General features: G+C 41.1%; 1 protein-coding gene across 1 annotated transcript; it reads left to right on the top strand.

Annotated features, from left to right (window-relative positions):
• Window positions 1-5: 5 nt before the first annotated feature.
• On the top strand, window positions 6-14,794 carry RPS6KB1 (ribosomal protein S6 kinase B1). The gene is made up of 15 exons (XM_002199132.7): window positions 6-232; window positions 3,319-3,368; window positions 3,967-4,087; window positions 4,401-4,469; window positions 4,869-5,016; window positions 5,645-5,702; window positions 6,015-6,115; window positions 6,956-7,046; window positions 7,247-7,337; window positions 7,630-7,737; window positions 8,020-8,082; window positions 8,829-8,906; window positions 10,219-10,326; window positions 10,891-11,003; window positions 11,497-14,794. Exons 1-15 carry the CDS (start codon window positions 161-163, stop codon window positions 11,732-11,734), a joined length of 1,509 nt encoding a protein of 502 aa, XP_002199168.1. The 5' UTR covers window positions 6-160; the 3' UTR covers window positions 11,735-14,794.
• Window positions 14,795-16,212: the final 1,418 nt, after the last annotated feature.

The following is a 16,212-nucleotide window of genomic DNA, read 5'->3' as shown; positions in this document are numbered from 1 at the left end:
GCGGTGTGCGCGTGCGCGGCGGGCGCGGGCGGGGCGGGCGCGCAGGCGCGCTGCGGCCGCGCAGCCGGTGATGGCGGCCGCGGCGGCGCTGCGGGGCGCGGGCCCATGAGGCGGCGCAGGCCCCGGGCACCCGGCGGAGCCAGCGAGGGGCGGCGGCGCCATGGCGGGAGTGTTCGACATCGACCTGGACCAGCCCGAGGAGGCGGGCTCAGACGAGGAGCTGGAGGAGGGGGTGAGAGCGGCAGCGGGGCCGGGGAGGGAGCGGGGCAGGCCTGAGGGAGGGAGGCGCGGGAGGCGCCGCGGGGCCGGGCGGGGGCTGCGCTGAGGCGGCGGCGAGGCCGGAGCTGTGCCGGGCAGGGCCCGCGCCGCCCCGGGACATCCGCGCCGCCGCTGCTCCCCGCGGAACTTCGGCCTGGGAGCGCGGCACAAGCGCCTCAGCGGGGCTTTTTTTAAAAAAAATTATTTCTGTATTGTCACATGTCCGAACGTCAGTGCGGGAATGCCGATCTTTCTGGAGCCGTGTAAAGTCGCTGCTGTCGCGCCAAAATGAAAAGGCGAGGTTTGAAACGCTGCGTTAGGCGGGTCAGCGCTGTTTGCGTCTCCTGCTCGCCCAGCAGCGCAGCTGATAATGTGCAATTTGCAGCTCGTGATGCTCATCTAGATCCTGTCAAAGCCTTAGGGGGGTTTTATTGCATCATCTCTGTTTATGTTTTTCTAGGTCTTGTGTTGCTTTTTGATATTGGTTTGTATATTAAGCGTTTGCTGTTGCTCAAAGTGCCACTGCATTTCTTTTTTGCTCTTTAAATACTAATGTCAGTTTTGGAGTCTTCGAGATCATGGAGTGATTTAGGTTGGATTGGACCTTAAAGATCATCTCAGGCCGTGGGCAGGGACACCTTCCCGTATCCCAGGTGGCTCCAAGCCCTGTCCTCGGACTTCCCGGGATGGGGCAGCCACAGCTTCTCTGGGCACCCTGTACCACAGTCTCCCCTCCTAGGGCAGAATTTCCCCTGATATCTAATCTAAACCTCCGTGCTCTTGTAAAAAGTCCCTTCCATGTGTGCTGTAGGTTCCCTCCAGGTACTTCCCTTGGGAAGATAAGCAGATACTCTGTTACCCACGCTCCCTGGAACCTGCAGGCATTGTTTTGACAGCTGAAGGCTTGAAAGCTTCTCAGGCTGCAGGAGAAGCTCTGTCTGTCACCTCAACAATCAATAAAACACTTGGCTTTAGAAAATGTTTCTTGCATCAGCCTGTTAATGCTGCCAAGAACAGGTTCTGATGGAGGTGGCCAGAAAGTTGAGTTTGTTCTCTCCTGTGTTCCTGTAATTTAGTCTCGGGGAACAATGAAACCATTGTGGATGTTCAAACCTTGCCACGATTGCCATTTCTATGGACTTTGGCAACCTTGGTTGGTCTCAGGTGCCTTTTGGCAAACAGATAAAGGAGGGTGAGAATGGGCTTGAGATGAAAAGGAATGAGGGGAACATCAGGAATGTGTGAGGGAACAATTCCAGTGGAAGTTATCTCCACAGGGTGTGTGTCCTGCTGGGATCAGAGAGGAGATGCAGCCAGAGCAGTGGAGATCCAGGAATGAGCAAGGGGAACACTCAGGACTGTGTTGTCAAATTTCTGGTGTTGGTTTCTGGTATTCCCCCAAAAATTGTGAGTCCAGATAGCTCAGTTGTGGGTTTGTGGCACAGCCATCCTGGAAAAATCTGAAGCCTTGTTTAAGTTTCCTTATAAGCCATGTGGTTGTTTGCACTAATTATTATGGTGAAAAAAGCCTCAGCCTTAATTTAGGTGTTTGTAATAAATGAAACAATGTATGGACTGAAGGGCTGGTGGCTTCCCAATGCCTTTCTTGGTGTTGTGACATGAGAAGGAATCCTGAAAAAATACCAGAATGGTATTTGAAGTGACTTTTGGTTAAATTAAATACTGAGATTGAAACCCAAAGTTCACAGGAGCAAGAGCAGCAGACGTAAACTTTGCCAGAACCATTGGGCAACAGGAGGAGTTGCTCTGGGAACTGAGGGGTGTTTATTGTCTGGGTTGAATTTTTAAAAATTCATTTGTTGGCATCTAAGAGTGGGGTCAAGGGCAGCTCTAGTGGCTTTTATTGTGAAACACGTCAATAAGCTGGATTTCTCTAATAAATGTCAACAGGAGGACATCAGCTGGCAGCTCTCTGAGCTGGAAACAAACCTGATCTTTTGGACTCCTTAACTGCTTGTGGTGTTAGTAGGTGGATCCAAGAGTTAAATTCCCCTTTAGCTCACCCAAAATAAACCAGCCTCTGTAAACTTAAACATTGCAATGGTCTGGAAGCTGTTGAAAAAAGTTTTGAGTTTTCTTTGGTTAGTGTTTTCACTTGGATAATGTTTTAAAATGCACTCCTTGGCTTGGGCTGATTTTTGTAGATCTCAGTGGGTTTTCTCTTTTTTTACTCCTCTGAATTTCACAAGTCACGCAATATATTTATATCAGTCTGTAGGTCCCAGGCTGTTCACCATGAACTCACAGTTGTTATTTTGTGTCCATATTTTTAAAAATAAGAATGTGACTGTACAGCAGTCACTAGAAGCTTGCCCCTGCCATTCTATTTGCATTCATTCCAGCTGTCTGCTGCCTTTGCATTTCTTTTGCCATGCAGAGCCACAGTTAGAGGGAAGGGATCAGGTTAAAAATTCTTTGAGGAAAGTATCTCTTCAGAATTCAACCCCATTTCTTAATGGTGACTGGTTGTGGTGCTGAAGTGCAGGAACTTGTTCAGTACTGATTATTGGTCAGAAAATTTGCTTAACTTTAGAGTAAAGCTGAATTCTTTCATCATTATTGGGATTTGACTAACCAACATAAAATAATAAAACTTTCTCAGTAGATTTTTAGTGCAGAGGAGTCCCAGTTCATCTGTTCATATAATCTTTATTATTGATCTCATTTGCATAGTACTGCAACAGGACAAAAAATTTCCATGTAAGAGGAATTTTAAAGAAAACTGCAGTACCTTAACATTTTTCAAGTTCACTTGGGGGTGTGAAATTGTACCTCTGAAATTTAAGTGATTGAATAACTATGCAGCCAAGTAAGACAGGGGTTCCCTGTGTCACTGTTTGAGACTCATGGCAGTACTGCAAATCTGGCACAGAATTTAGTAGATTTTTGGATCTTCTGCTGATAACTTTTTATTCCTGACCTATTTAATTATATAGAGATTTCTTCTCAAACTTAAAAAGTCGTAAACCACATCAGTGCATTTATTTTTAATATTTTCCTTTTTCTAATTCATCTTTCTTCTACACTTCTCATCCCCAGGGTCAGTTAAGTGAGAGCATGGACCATGGAGGAGTTGGCCAATATGACCTGTAAGTTGCTGCTAGAAAATATTCTGTATCATTCATGCCCACCACAAATAACTTCTAATTTTGTTACATTGTTAAGGTAAATAGAAAATTTTGTCATTCTGGTTCCATTTTGAGTCATTTTTAGATGTTTCACTTTTCCTCACATTAAAATTTGTCAATTGTATCTTGAAATAAAATAATAATAATAAAAAGAATTCTGGTGAAAGCTGCTGTTTGTCTTTTGATCCTTGTTTCTTCCAACAAATCTCTTGCCTTTGAATAACATTTGTAATATGGATATAATGATACAAAGAAATATCTGAGTCAGTTTGAGGTTTTCATCCTCTAAACTTAATTCTGGTGTAATGCAGAGATGTATTGTGCATTAAATTGAAGGGGTTTGGAGGAAATCTTGCTACTATAAATCCCCAAAACCTGCAGCCAACCTTCTCAGTGCAAGCTGCAGCTTTGCACACCACCAACAATCATTCCTGGTGCTGGGAGCCCTCCAGCCCTCTGTCACTGTCAGTCAGACAGACACTTTCCAGGGAGTCAGTGCTTTCATTTCCTCACTTCTCACTACCAGGTAGACTCACAGCCTTGTTCTGCTTTTCTGCAGTGGGATGGAACATTGTGAAAAATTTGAGATTTCAGAGACCAGCGTGAACAGAGGCCCCGAGAAGATCCGCCCCGAGTGCTTCGAGTTACTGCGCGTGCTGGGCAAGGGCGGCTACGGCAAGGTCAGAAGCCTCCAGCACCGAGTCCCTCCCACCCTCAGGGCCCCTTGCTTTGCTCTCATCCCCCCTCTCTGAAAAGTCCATTCTGCCACAGCTGGAACAGGCCAGAAGCACCCCCAGCTGCCAGGCGTGGCACTGAGCTCCCTGGCAGAGCCTCACTGGAACGGCCCAAACTCATTCTGCATCCAGTCTCTGCTTCTTGCCTTGTAGATTGTGGGTGATCTCCTCTCTCTCTCTGTTGCACAACTTTGCTTTTTAGCTTGTGGCAGTTAATGCAACTGAAATATGTGATTGCTGTTGTGTTGGTGTTGTTTAGGTGTTTCAAGTACGGAAAGTAACCGGAGCAAACACCGGGAAAATATTTGCCATGAAAGTTCTTAAAAAGGTAACCTGAATTTCACTATGGTCTGAATCTTAAAAAAAACCCCAAACATACATCCCTCAATTTTAGAATTTTCTAATGATTTAATATGTATAAAATAACTTCTAGGATGTATACAGTTTTTATTCAGATACAGTTGGAATTAGAATTAAACTCCAAATTTTTCTGTCTGGGTAGTTCTCAGCAGCTCATTTAAATAGGTCAGGAGGTCCTTTCCAAGCTAAATTATTGTGTGAGTCTATGAAATAAACCTCTTATGTAGATATTGTGGTGAAATGTAATTTTTTTATGCTGTTGCTAACTCCTATGTAGCGTTGTAATTTAATAAATTCAGAATTGAATCAGTATAAAAGTCTGCCTTGTTTAGCATGTTCTGTGCTCACATATCTCTGCTTTTTGCAGGCAATGATTGTAAGGAATGCCAAGGATACAGCTCACACGAAAGCAGAGAGGAATATACTGGAGGAAGTGAAACATCCCTTCATTGTAGACTTAATTTATGCCTTTCAGACTGGTGGAAAACTCTACCTCATCCTTGAGTATCTCAGTGGTCAGTATATAACATTCTTTTACCTCCTTCTTGGGGTCTTGCACAATCAAAAATTTGGGTTCTTACCTTACAAGTGAAAGGCCAATTAATGATGGCTTGATGTCTTAAACTGAAACAAGTTTGTATTAAAAATACATAGAAGAACATGAATAAACTTTCTAATTCCATACAATAAAGAGGAATGAAATATAAAATAGTTGGTTTTCATGACAGTACAGGAGAGAAGGAGTTTTAAGGCTTTTCCTTCCTCTAGATTTGTCATTTTTGTGTGTTCTGTGCAATCCTACAGAGTTACCTGAGGGTTTAGTCCTTGCAGGTTCTTTGTGACTGAAGAAAATTTTACCTTTATTTCATGGTGAGCGAAACAGACACCAATTAGAAGCAATTTTTTTCAAGCTGTAACCACAAAAAACAGGGACAGAAGTGCTCTTGGTTTTTAAATGCTGATTTCCTCAGCTTGCTGGAATCCTGAGGGTAACAGAACAGTGGCTCAGTTGTTTTTTTGTGAAACAGCCTATTGTACAGCAGGCAAAAATACCTGTTGCTCATAGTTTTCCTAGAAAATAGACTTTTGACTGACTTAAAATGATACTTTTAATTGAGTACAATCTATTTTTTCTTATGACAGGAGGAGAATTATTTATGCAGTTAGAGAGAGAAGGGATATTTATGGAAGACACAGCCTGGTAAGTAAAGCTATTTTTGTAAATTAATAGTTTGGGTTTTATTCCAAGTGCTTAAATTATATTTAACTACTCATTCATTTTAGAGTGTAGTGAAAGAGCAGTTCAATGGGTTTGGGGAGGGTATACATGTGCTGCCCTCACCAGTTTGTACTGGTGGAACTCCAGTCTTACAACAGAGGAGGGTCCACTGCTGGCTGCTCAGTGAGGCTCTGTCCATAGGGCAGTGGTCAGGGTTTGGGAGTTGAAGACTGTGAGAGACTTGCTCAAGATGCTCTGCATGATTGAATATGTCTGATTTTTGTTCCCTTTCAGCTTTTACTTGGCAGAAATCTCCATGGCACTGGGGCACTTGCATCAAAAAGGAATCATCTACCGGGATCTGAAGCCAGAAAATATCATGCTTAATCATCAAGGTAGAGCTCTAGCCATGAGTCAGGCTGCCAGTCCTTTGAAAACAATTCTCCCAAAGGTCACAGCACCTCAGTTTTAGGTGAATCTCCTTAGAAAGTGGCAGGGTTGTAACACTCCTGGGATAAGTGAAGAGCTGCCAGAGCTAATTGCCCTCAGACTCAGCTTCCTTGGTTTAATAGGCCACAGAAAGCTCAGTTCCATGGACCCAGACATGTTTTGAGTGGTTGATTTGCCATTTGTGCACCTCTGGATTTTTTTTTTTCTCCTGTTGGATCATTGTGAAGTAGAACCTGTGACATTTTAGTCAATGCAGTTTGGGTAGGATGCCAAATCATCTGTGGCTGAAATGACTTAGCCAGCAGCTGACACTTCCCACTGACAGCACTTTCAGTTCCTGACTGCATTGTCCCAGTGACTGTAGCACTGATTAGTCTGGCAGTCTGTACCACCCAGAATTTTCATGTTTTCCCTAAACAATGTGTTTACTTAGTCTGAGTCTTTGTACTGAATTATTCAGGGCACTTTACAGTTTGTTGAAGATCATTCTGTGAATTTTGAAGCAGACAGTAAAATTCAGTAACCTACTTTTTAGCTAAATGATGCTCTACAGTCTTTAAATACATTTGTCTGTATTTGAATAAGCTTTGGTAGTTTGTCAAGTGGCAGCACTTGGTTTTCTCTGTAAGTGTGATTACCTTTTCCTATTTTATAGCTGCATTGCTCTGTCAGAAGTAATTCAGAATAATTACATATCCATATTAAAAATTCCTAATTCTCTTCAATGTTACTTCTACAAATAGCAGAATTCTGACAAGTCTTAAATTTGATCTATTTAATTTCAGGTCATGTAAAACTGACTGACTTCGGGTTATGTAAAGAATCCATTCACGATGGAACAGTCACACACACATTCTGTGGAACAATTGAATACATGTGAGCTGCACGATGAAATACAAAATATTGCTCTGCTCTGGGGGTAATGGCTGTGGTTTGCCTTTTTTAACTGGTGGTTCATATGTTCAGTCATTAAGGACAACTTTACTTGATAAATGGGGTTTTGTTGGTAAATAGCAGTCACAATTAGTATTAAGCTCATTAAAACGTTTTCTTCTTTTTCATTTTTATGCTTACAGGGCCCCTGAAATCTTGATGAGGAGTGGGCATAACCGTGCTGTGGACTGGTGGAGTTTGGGGGCATTAATGTATGACATGCTGACTGGAGCAGTAGGTGCACAGTTGTAATTGCATGTATTTCCCTTTGTAGCTTTCCTGCTTCCCTGTATCCTAACTCAGCTGCATGTATAAATACATATATTGTATGTATACCCACTGCAAGTGAAAAAGAACCAAAATCCAGCTCTCAAGTTTGATTATAGACATGAGCTGCTTTTATCCAAACAGTGCCTATTTGCAGTAGTTTTACCTGCTTTGTAAATGACTGAAGTAAGTTCTATGTACACAAATTAAAGATCTGAACAAGTCCTGTTTTTCCTCTTTTTTCAATGGTACTTTCCAGCCTCCTTTCACTGGGGAGAACAGAAAGAAAACAATTGACAAGATTCTCAAGTGTAAACTCAACTTGCCTCCCTACCTCACACAAGAAGCCAGAGATCTGCTTAAAAAGGTAGAATCTTAATGACTGTCAGTACTCCACTTCTATGTATAAAATAGAAATGTAAAGGATACCACTGTGGCTGTTCAGTTCAAGCTTGGTTTATTGCTGCTTGAGTCACCTTTTTGCTGAGTGGTACAGAAAATACAACTGTTTTCAAGTGAATGGAGATTTTTCTGATTGTTCTGTATTCATTCTGCAAAGTACTCATTGAAGTGATGATTCATGGCAGAACTTAGTCTGGTTATAACAGCATAACTAATTCTGCTTTTTTGGGTGTTATTTCTCATCAAGCTGCTAAAAAGAAATGCTGCCTCACGTCTAGGAGCTGGTCCTGGAGATGCTGGAGAAGTTCAGGTAACTTGAGCTTAACTTGAGGCTTCTTAAATGACCTCACTGGAAATAAAACAGCTTTGAAGGTACCTCAGGGAAGGAGAGTGCCTGTCTTGAAGGGTAATGAGCAGAAAGGCAGCCACATGTGACAACTCCTCAAAACCTGAAGTCTTTAAAGCTCAACAAAAGCAGCTGTCTGGCTATTTGATAATTTGAGATTTGGAAAATAACTTATATTTTTTAGCTCTGTCTTGCAGTAGATCTTTTCTAGTAGTTGCACAATGCTAATTGTGCAGCCCTGGAAGGGTGAGGATACTCTCAGCAGTCTGATGAAAACCGTGCCAACCCTGTATTAGTGCAGCTCCCTAAAGGGAGAAGTGTGGCATTCCAGCTTAACTGTTTTTGTGGCGATATTGACAAGTTTTAGAGAGTCCTCCATATTTCACAGTTCTGATAATTTGTCATTATTGCAGCGTTTTGTCATGGTTTAACTTCTGAAGTTGGAAAATGCAGAGGTATTTTGCATGTAAACTGCCTTTTTCTGACACTCCCAAGGAAACAGGGATGTGTTGTCTGACTTGGAGGTGTGATCTCAATTCTCAGCTCTTCCAGCTACTCTGAGGTAGTGCTGCAGAATATTCTACACTAAACCAAATGTGATTTTGGAAAGAAACACCCAGAGAGAGGGTCTGGATAGAAGATGTTAATGGTGAAGCTCTGGGCTTTGTGCCCTGGGGGCAGTGCTGACTGTGCTGTTGTCCCTCCTGCAGGCTCACGCCTTCTTCAGACACATCAACTGGGACGAGCTGCTGGCACGCAAGGTGGAACCTCCTTTTAAACCTTTATTGGTATGTACTGGGAATACTGGGAAAGAGATATGCCCTTTGTGCCTTCAGCAAAGCTCTTAATAAAACTTAGAAACGTTCACTTTACAAACTGGAGTGCCACTGATTCCTGGTACTTGAGCTATATCAACTCAGGGGACGGATTCACCCTCAATTAAAGCTGGCAGATCTGATGTAGCACCTGATCTGCTTCAGTCTGAATTCCTCCTGCTTCTGACCCGTAGGTTAAACAGACCTGCAAGTGCAGTTCCCTCTGAGATCAGCTGCTAAACCCTCTACAGTAAGTCAGTACTTAGTTTCAACTAGATAGAGTTGCTAAGCAAAAGTAAATGAAATCACCTAATTAAGCATTTTCTGTGTTTGCTTATTAATCTTTACAATGCATCTTGTGCATTATAAGCAGTAGAGTTTACCTCAAACTAGTGATGTGATGAACAAGTTTTTATTATCCCATCTTGTATTTGGAGGGTGTCTGTTTTTCCCTCTGGGTACAATCAGCTCCAGCAGCTGTGGGTATTGGCACCTCTATAATTCCCAGCTACTAAAATTCTCACTTAAAACTGGCTTAAGCATCACTAATGTCAAGCATTCTACAGCATGGGGGACTCCAGACCATTTTCCCCTCAGAAAGACTCAAGACTGATATGTGCAAAAGTTTATCTGAAGGTGGTTTGGGGTTTTTCTGTTAGTAGCAATTTTATGGAAGTTTCTTGTATAAACCAGATGGTTTTTCAACTTGTGCTTCTATGGTCACATGAAGGCCTGCACAAATGAGCACCTGCTGCCTTTCCATGGGAATAAAGAAGGGATTGTGGAATTACTGCTCTTCTTTAACCAAATAAAACATATTCCTCATAATCATTATTCCAGAGTTGTCCTCTATCCCTCAGACTATAAACACTTTTGTATCTACAAAAACAGGACAAAACTAACTGGAGAGGCCTCCAAAAACTAAATAGTTGCAACTGTTCTGTACTGGTTGTGACAAGGGCTAAACTTGCAAGAAACTGGCATTGTATTTCTAAAAGTTTTTGTTTGTAATTTTAGATTTTTTTAAAAGGAATCTTTTTAATTTGTGTTCCTTTTTGATCCATAATTTTTGCCCCTCCCCCTTGCCTTTATTTCTCAGTGTCAGTGCCCATAGTGACCTCCCACTGGCAGCGACAGGATTCCGACACCACTCCAGGGTTTTCCTCCAGCAGAGCTCTGCCAAAAACCCATGGAATGAACTCCATCCAGAGGCTGCACTGCTCACCGCTGAGCCATTTGGTTGATATCTGTAATATAAACCCTTAATCATTTTGTTTTTGCAAAGCAATCTGAAGAGGATGTGAGCCAGTTTGATTCAAAGTTTACACGTCAGACACCTGTTGATAGCCCAGATGACTCAACTCTCAGTGAAAGTGCCAACCAGGTTTTTCTGGTGAGTGAACCAGGGACAAGTAAGAAGTGACTGTGGAGAGGGAAAGGGGAAATTTGCTGCTAGAAAGGGGCATTTCAGCTGAATCCATTCTGTTGACTCCTAACACCTTGAAGCAAACTCCCTTAACTAAATCCACATCCTGTAACAGGTTTGAAATGTTTAAAGGCTTTGAAATTCTTTGGTTATTGCTGACGTTTTTTAATACAGCAGCCAACAAACTGTGCTGCCCTTGTGGAATGTCAGCATTGTGATTCAGAGTTGCACTGTGAACCCTGCACATGGCATTGCTTTCACAGTCATGCAGAGACAACAACGGCCAGTCCAGAGAGCAAAATTAATTAAATTGAGCGTGCCTGTGGGAATCTGTGATCTGAGGAGAAATAGCTGGGGTGTAGCACTCCCTTAAATCCCACTGTTTGCTTCAAGGAGTGAGTAAAGATTCATCTGTCTACACTGACTCTCCTTTTTATAATTTTCCTGTAACAATCAGATTTTCATAACTGCACAAGTGATCCTGAATGCATCCTTGCCTGTGAGTTGCAGTGCCTTTTTCCTGTTTTGCAGGGTTTTACGTATGTGGCTCCATCTGTACTCGAAAGCGTAAAAGAGAAATTTTCTTTTGAACCAAAAATTCGATCACCTCGCAGATTCATAGGTAGCCCTAGGACACCAGTCAGGTACTTTATCTTCTTTTTCTTTTTTTTGTAATACACTTTTTGACAAGTAGTTGAAGCATTAGAAATATAAAATGCAGCCTTGCTTCTGAGTAAGCCCAGCACTTCCATTAGAAGTGATTCTATTTTATAAACCACATTATTAAACACTAATCTGTGGTGTTGGGCAGCACATGAAGTTCTAATTTGTTGCTTTTCAGTGCTGATACAGCCTCAGTGGTGACTTTGATACAGCTAAAACTGTTTCAGAACATCCTAAGCACTAAAGAATCGTGTTAGTACAGAAAAACCCTTCTGCTATCACCTCAAAATGAGAGAATTTTACAAAAGGCTCTGGTAGAAGCCAGACATGGAAATTTCTCAGATTCCTGGAAGTGGAAGGAAGAATTAGAATTGCTTCTCCATATGCATTTGAGTGCAGTTTCCTGCAGAGTAAGGAACACCTTGGTGCTCTGTATGTGTCCATCTCTGATTTTCCGTATTTCTTGTTTTAAAGCCCTGTCAAGTTTTCCCCTGGGGAATTCTGGGGAAGAGGTGCTTCTGCCGGCGCATCCAACACCCAGACACCTGTGGAATACCCGATGGAGACCAGTGGAATAGAACAAATGGATGTGACAGTCTGTGGAGAGGCTTCAGCACCACTTCCAATCCGGCAACCAAACTCTGGGCCCTACAAAAAACAGGCTTTTCCCATGATTTCCAAACGACCGGAGCACTTGCGCATGAATCTATGACAACACCATTTCCGTCAGCCTCGCCAGGTGGAAAAGCAAGAACGGACATGAGCCCCCTTGAAGCTGAAATTTGAGGGCTTGTTCGGTTTACTTTTAAAAAGTGACAGTATCAAAGAATCGGTCATTGCACAGAGAGACTTGGAAAGCAAAGAAAAATGGATTTTTTTTTCCTGTCAATCAATGGTGCATAAAAAAAAAAAACTTTAGCAATGGTATTGCAGAACTCTAGGCACATCATCTTACTGATTCCAGTGACATCTTCTCACCTTATCAAGGATCTTTCAGCTTGAGAGCTCGAAACTGACAGTATTAAGGGGCAGGATGTTGCTTCAGAATCACTGGTGTAGTCGTGAATGTGTCGAGGAGGGTTGGCCCTTTCACTAGGCAGAGTTTGGAATGCCTGCAGGCTTGCAGCTGAGGGGTAATTAGCATGCAAGCTTCGTTATGCGGTTTCCTACAATGGGGTGGAATCAAAGAGGAAAGCTAAACTTAATTGGTGTTTCACATTCAAAACATAATGAATTTTTTTTATATATATATATAAAAAATATATATTTTTCAAATAGATTTTTTGATTCAGCTCATTATGGAAAGTATCCCAAAATGAAAAAGGCAAACTTAATTGGTTGCTGTGAAGAAAGTTCAAGGCTCTAGTTCTGATTCTCCTCCTCATGAACCAACCAATCAATAAATGAATCACTCACTGACCAGCCTGGCAGTGTGGGGTGGGAGAGAACTGTTTCCCTGCTTCCCCAGCTGAAATCCCTGTTTGTTCCTGCAAAGACAAATGGATCTAATCAAACAACACTGCTGCTATATTCTAGGCTTAACTGGAAGCCATGGGCTCACACACGTCCTGCTTATTTCATGCCTGTCCTCAGCAGACATTTCACTGGGAAACATCACTTTTGTACACGCTGGGCACAGCTTGGCAGCTCAGATTCTTACCCACAGAGAGACAACAGTGAGCAGAACACAAGGTCAGTAGAAATCTCTAGGAAGTACCCCAGGAAACACAGACAAATCCTCCAGAGTATAAGGAAATAAATATTTTTGTAACCAGTGGGTAAGAATTTGAGGATTTTTAAAATTATTATCATTATTATTAATGAAATTTTGCTTATGGTAGTTTACTGCCATTATACATTTCTAAATTTATCAACATTTTTTTTCTATGCTGGGGCAATAAATTTGCTGATTGTATGAGAAAAGTGTTCAATGGCCTTTCAGTGAATGTCTTCCACAGTGGGTCAGAACTTTAGCAAAACTTTAATTTAGCAAACATGTTCTTAAGGACACTATTTATGTTTTTAAAAATTGTCACAATCTGTACAACTGACTTACAGGTACAAAGAATAAAATAAAGGTAAAACTTTACCTTACTTTAAATACTTCCTGCCTTAAAGAGAAAGCATTTCCATGAACATAGCTGGTGAAAGGGTTAATATCTGCAGAGCTTTACCCTAGAGTTAGAGTGTGGATGGTGTGTGCGTGTGTGTGGAGATGATCATGCAGCTGCATACAAGTCCTGTCACTTTTTGCCTGCCACACGTTGCATTATCTTTTAGTCAAACTGTGCAAAGTCTACTTCTGGTGTTTCACAACAGTAGGGATTTTTTTATTCTAGATTCTGCTTACTCTGTGGATACTGAATCTTTTTGAGCCATAGGATCCAAGCCATAAAACTCTCTGTAAGCATTGAATCCAGTCACAGAGCTCTTTGCTGAAAATTGGCAAGGCAGAAGGATTCAGCGATACCTTGATGCTAACAAAGAACCAACACAAAAAATGGTTATGACTGAGCAAAAACTAGGTTGTTTTTTTTTTTTTTACTTCCTGATAAGCCTTTTGTTGAAAAATATAATTTTTTTTTAGTTTTAGCAGGAAAATCAAGTTACCTTACAGTGACATACTGGAAGATTGCCATTGTTCAGTTGGTGACGTGGCCACGGGTGATTTGGTGGAACCAAAATCCAGGAGTGTTTGCACTGGGCCTGTCTGCAAACACACTGCACCTGGACTTTCCTGACATTCACTGAGGATAAAGGAACTTGGTTTAGAAAAAGAAAAGAATTTTTTAGAGGTAGATCTCTCTTGGTCCTAGTTACAGCTAACAGTTGCTTTTTGCTTGGCTGGATAGAATTGTCCAGTGGAATTGGTTTAATGGCTGGCAAGAATGGCAAGAGTTGTTTGTCTGAGTTCACTGATCAATCACAAACCCAACTCATTGGTTTTCCGAGGAAATTCCATGTCCTGTCAATGTTTCAGCCCGGAGATTGTAAGTTGAATTCCCTACCATAACTGTGAAACTTTGGGAGTGTGACTCAGACAGCAAGCACACACTATGCAATATGGTTTATCCTGTATTTATTTGTAAAAATATCAGACATAGATCCTCTATATATATATATAATAGTGTCAAAATTACTAGTTGTGAACTAAGGGGAGTGGAGTTCTAGCTCCTGTGTGGCTATTTCAGATAAGTGCAGAATGCATTGAATATTGGAGAGCTTAACAAGTGCTTTCTTTTGTTCATTTAAAAATGTCTTAAATTTTTCATTAGAGTATAGAATCTTATTTTTTTTATTTTGTACAAGCTGCGCTTTTTTAATTATAATCACTGAAAAATTCACTATAATTTGATTTTATAGGATTTTTGTAGCATTACAAAAATATAGTAAAACTGAGGTTAATACCTGTTGTGGCTAACCATATAAAAGTATTAAATCTTAAACTTGAACAAAAGTCATATTTTTTTTTACTAGATGTTAAATAGGGAAATATTTTGTTCTGCAGGTCATTACCAGAAAAGGTTTCTAGGTCAGCTGTGTTACCAGCAGTTTTTCTTTTTCCCATTTGATGCAGAAACTGTTCTGGTAGAAGATATTCAGAATTCCATAATTTTTCTCTGTGGGAGTGATGCATACATTTGATGCCATTCGTGTACTAAATTGTAATTTTGGGAATGCTGGAATAATTCCTACCAAGACTGTCTTAATTGTGCCATCTGACATTTGAATGTCATCCTGGTATTAGCTCATAATAAAAGATAAAAATCAACGACTCAATTGTTGTTTTGAATATCCCTTTTTTTTTTCCTCTGTGCTGTTTAAAAGCTGAACTGCTGGAGAACATTTCATAATTGAGTCCACTCTAAGGATACAGTTGAAGTTTATTTTGGGTCTGTTCTCTTTTCAGTATTAGCTCCCAACCTGCTTTCAATGTTAATCAAAAAGTGCATCAAACATTCAGGAGGCTGTTCTGGTTTTAGGGCTGATGTTTGGGATTTGGTTGGTTTATTTAAATTCTGTCTCTACAGCAGGCTCCTTGCTGTTTCATTTTCCCAGTTCAGAGGGAAATCCTTTATCCAAAGGAGAAATCATTAAGAACAAAGCAAATTACTTGAATATTCTTCCTGCAGATCTTTGTGTGCAGGTCCCATATAGGAACTTCTCCAGTTGCTCTCTTCTAGACTAAATCCATCTGTAGCTGTCTGCAAGAACACCCCTGAGCTGCCTTAGCAGAAACAAAGGTAATCCCTGTCCTGGTTTTCATCTCTCACAGTTTACTGCAACTAAATATCCTCAAGAGCTAAATAAGGTTGATATGAATAGCAACTAAATGCAAATTTAAACATATGTTAATCCAAGTGACCTATTTGTTTTTATTTTAGGAAGTAGGTAGGCCCTAAGTGTAACAGGAAATGTAAATCATTGTCTTTCCTGAGAGCTCTGATGGGAAATGGAGGAGGAAATCCCTCAGAACTTAAAAGACCCAAGAGAGGCTCCTTCTGGTTCTGTCCCCTGGGTTCTTGGGCTCTTAAAAAGTGGCTGTTGATTGTCATTTGTCACCTTGTGTGTCCCTGCAGACTCAGAGCTGCTGGTGTCTGTGTGGCCCTGGCTTGGATCAGGAGCAGTTCCATGGGTCACAGAGGATGGCATTCCTGCATGTCAGGTACTCACTTTTTTCCCTGTCTGTAACTAAGATGAGAATGACTTGTTTGGTTGATGAAGTAAATCTAAACCAGTTGACCAAAATCTCTTTTTTATTCTTGTTTTTTTAATAAAACACGTTTGTTGATATTAGTGGGTTTAGATAGAAAATGTAACAGAAAGAAGAGAAATTATTCCCTGATTTTGACCTGTCTCCACACTTAGTGCAGTTGTTACTACAGTGTTGCAGACAAAGACCAGGGGATCAGGGTTGATTTAAAGCCCTAACACTTTGTTGTGCTCCATAAATAATCTTGGTGAGCTTTACAGGCCAGATGTAATGATATTTCTTAGCTTGAATCTTCCATCTCATTACATTTTTATTCTGAATACTGGATTCTGACCTTGGAGCATTACCTTTAGGGATTCAAGCAAGTGTTTCACTTCTTAATTGTTTTCCTGAATTTATAAATTTCCTAAATGTCTTCAGGCAAGAGAAGCTCAAGTTAATGGTAACTAAATGTCACTTTGCTGTAACAGAATCAT

Source organism: Taeniopygia guttata, chromosome 19 (genome assembly GCF_048771995.1).
Source record: "Taeniopygia guttata chromosome 19, bTaeGut7.mat, whole genome shotgun sequence".
NCBI classification, from domain to species: Eukaryota; Metazoa; Chordata; class Aves; order Passeriformes; family Estrildidae; genus Taeniopygia; species Taeniopygia guttata.
The sequence above is the reverse complement of the archived record's forward strand: the minus strand, read 5'-3'. Positions and strand labels throughout refer to the sequence as shown.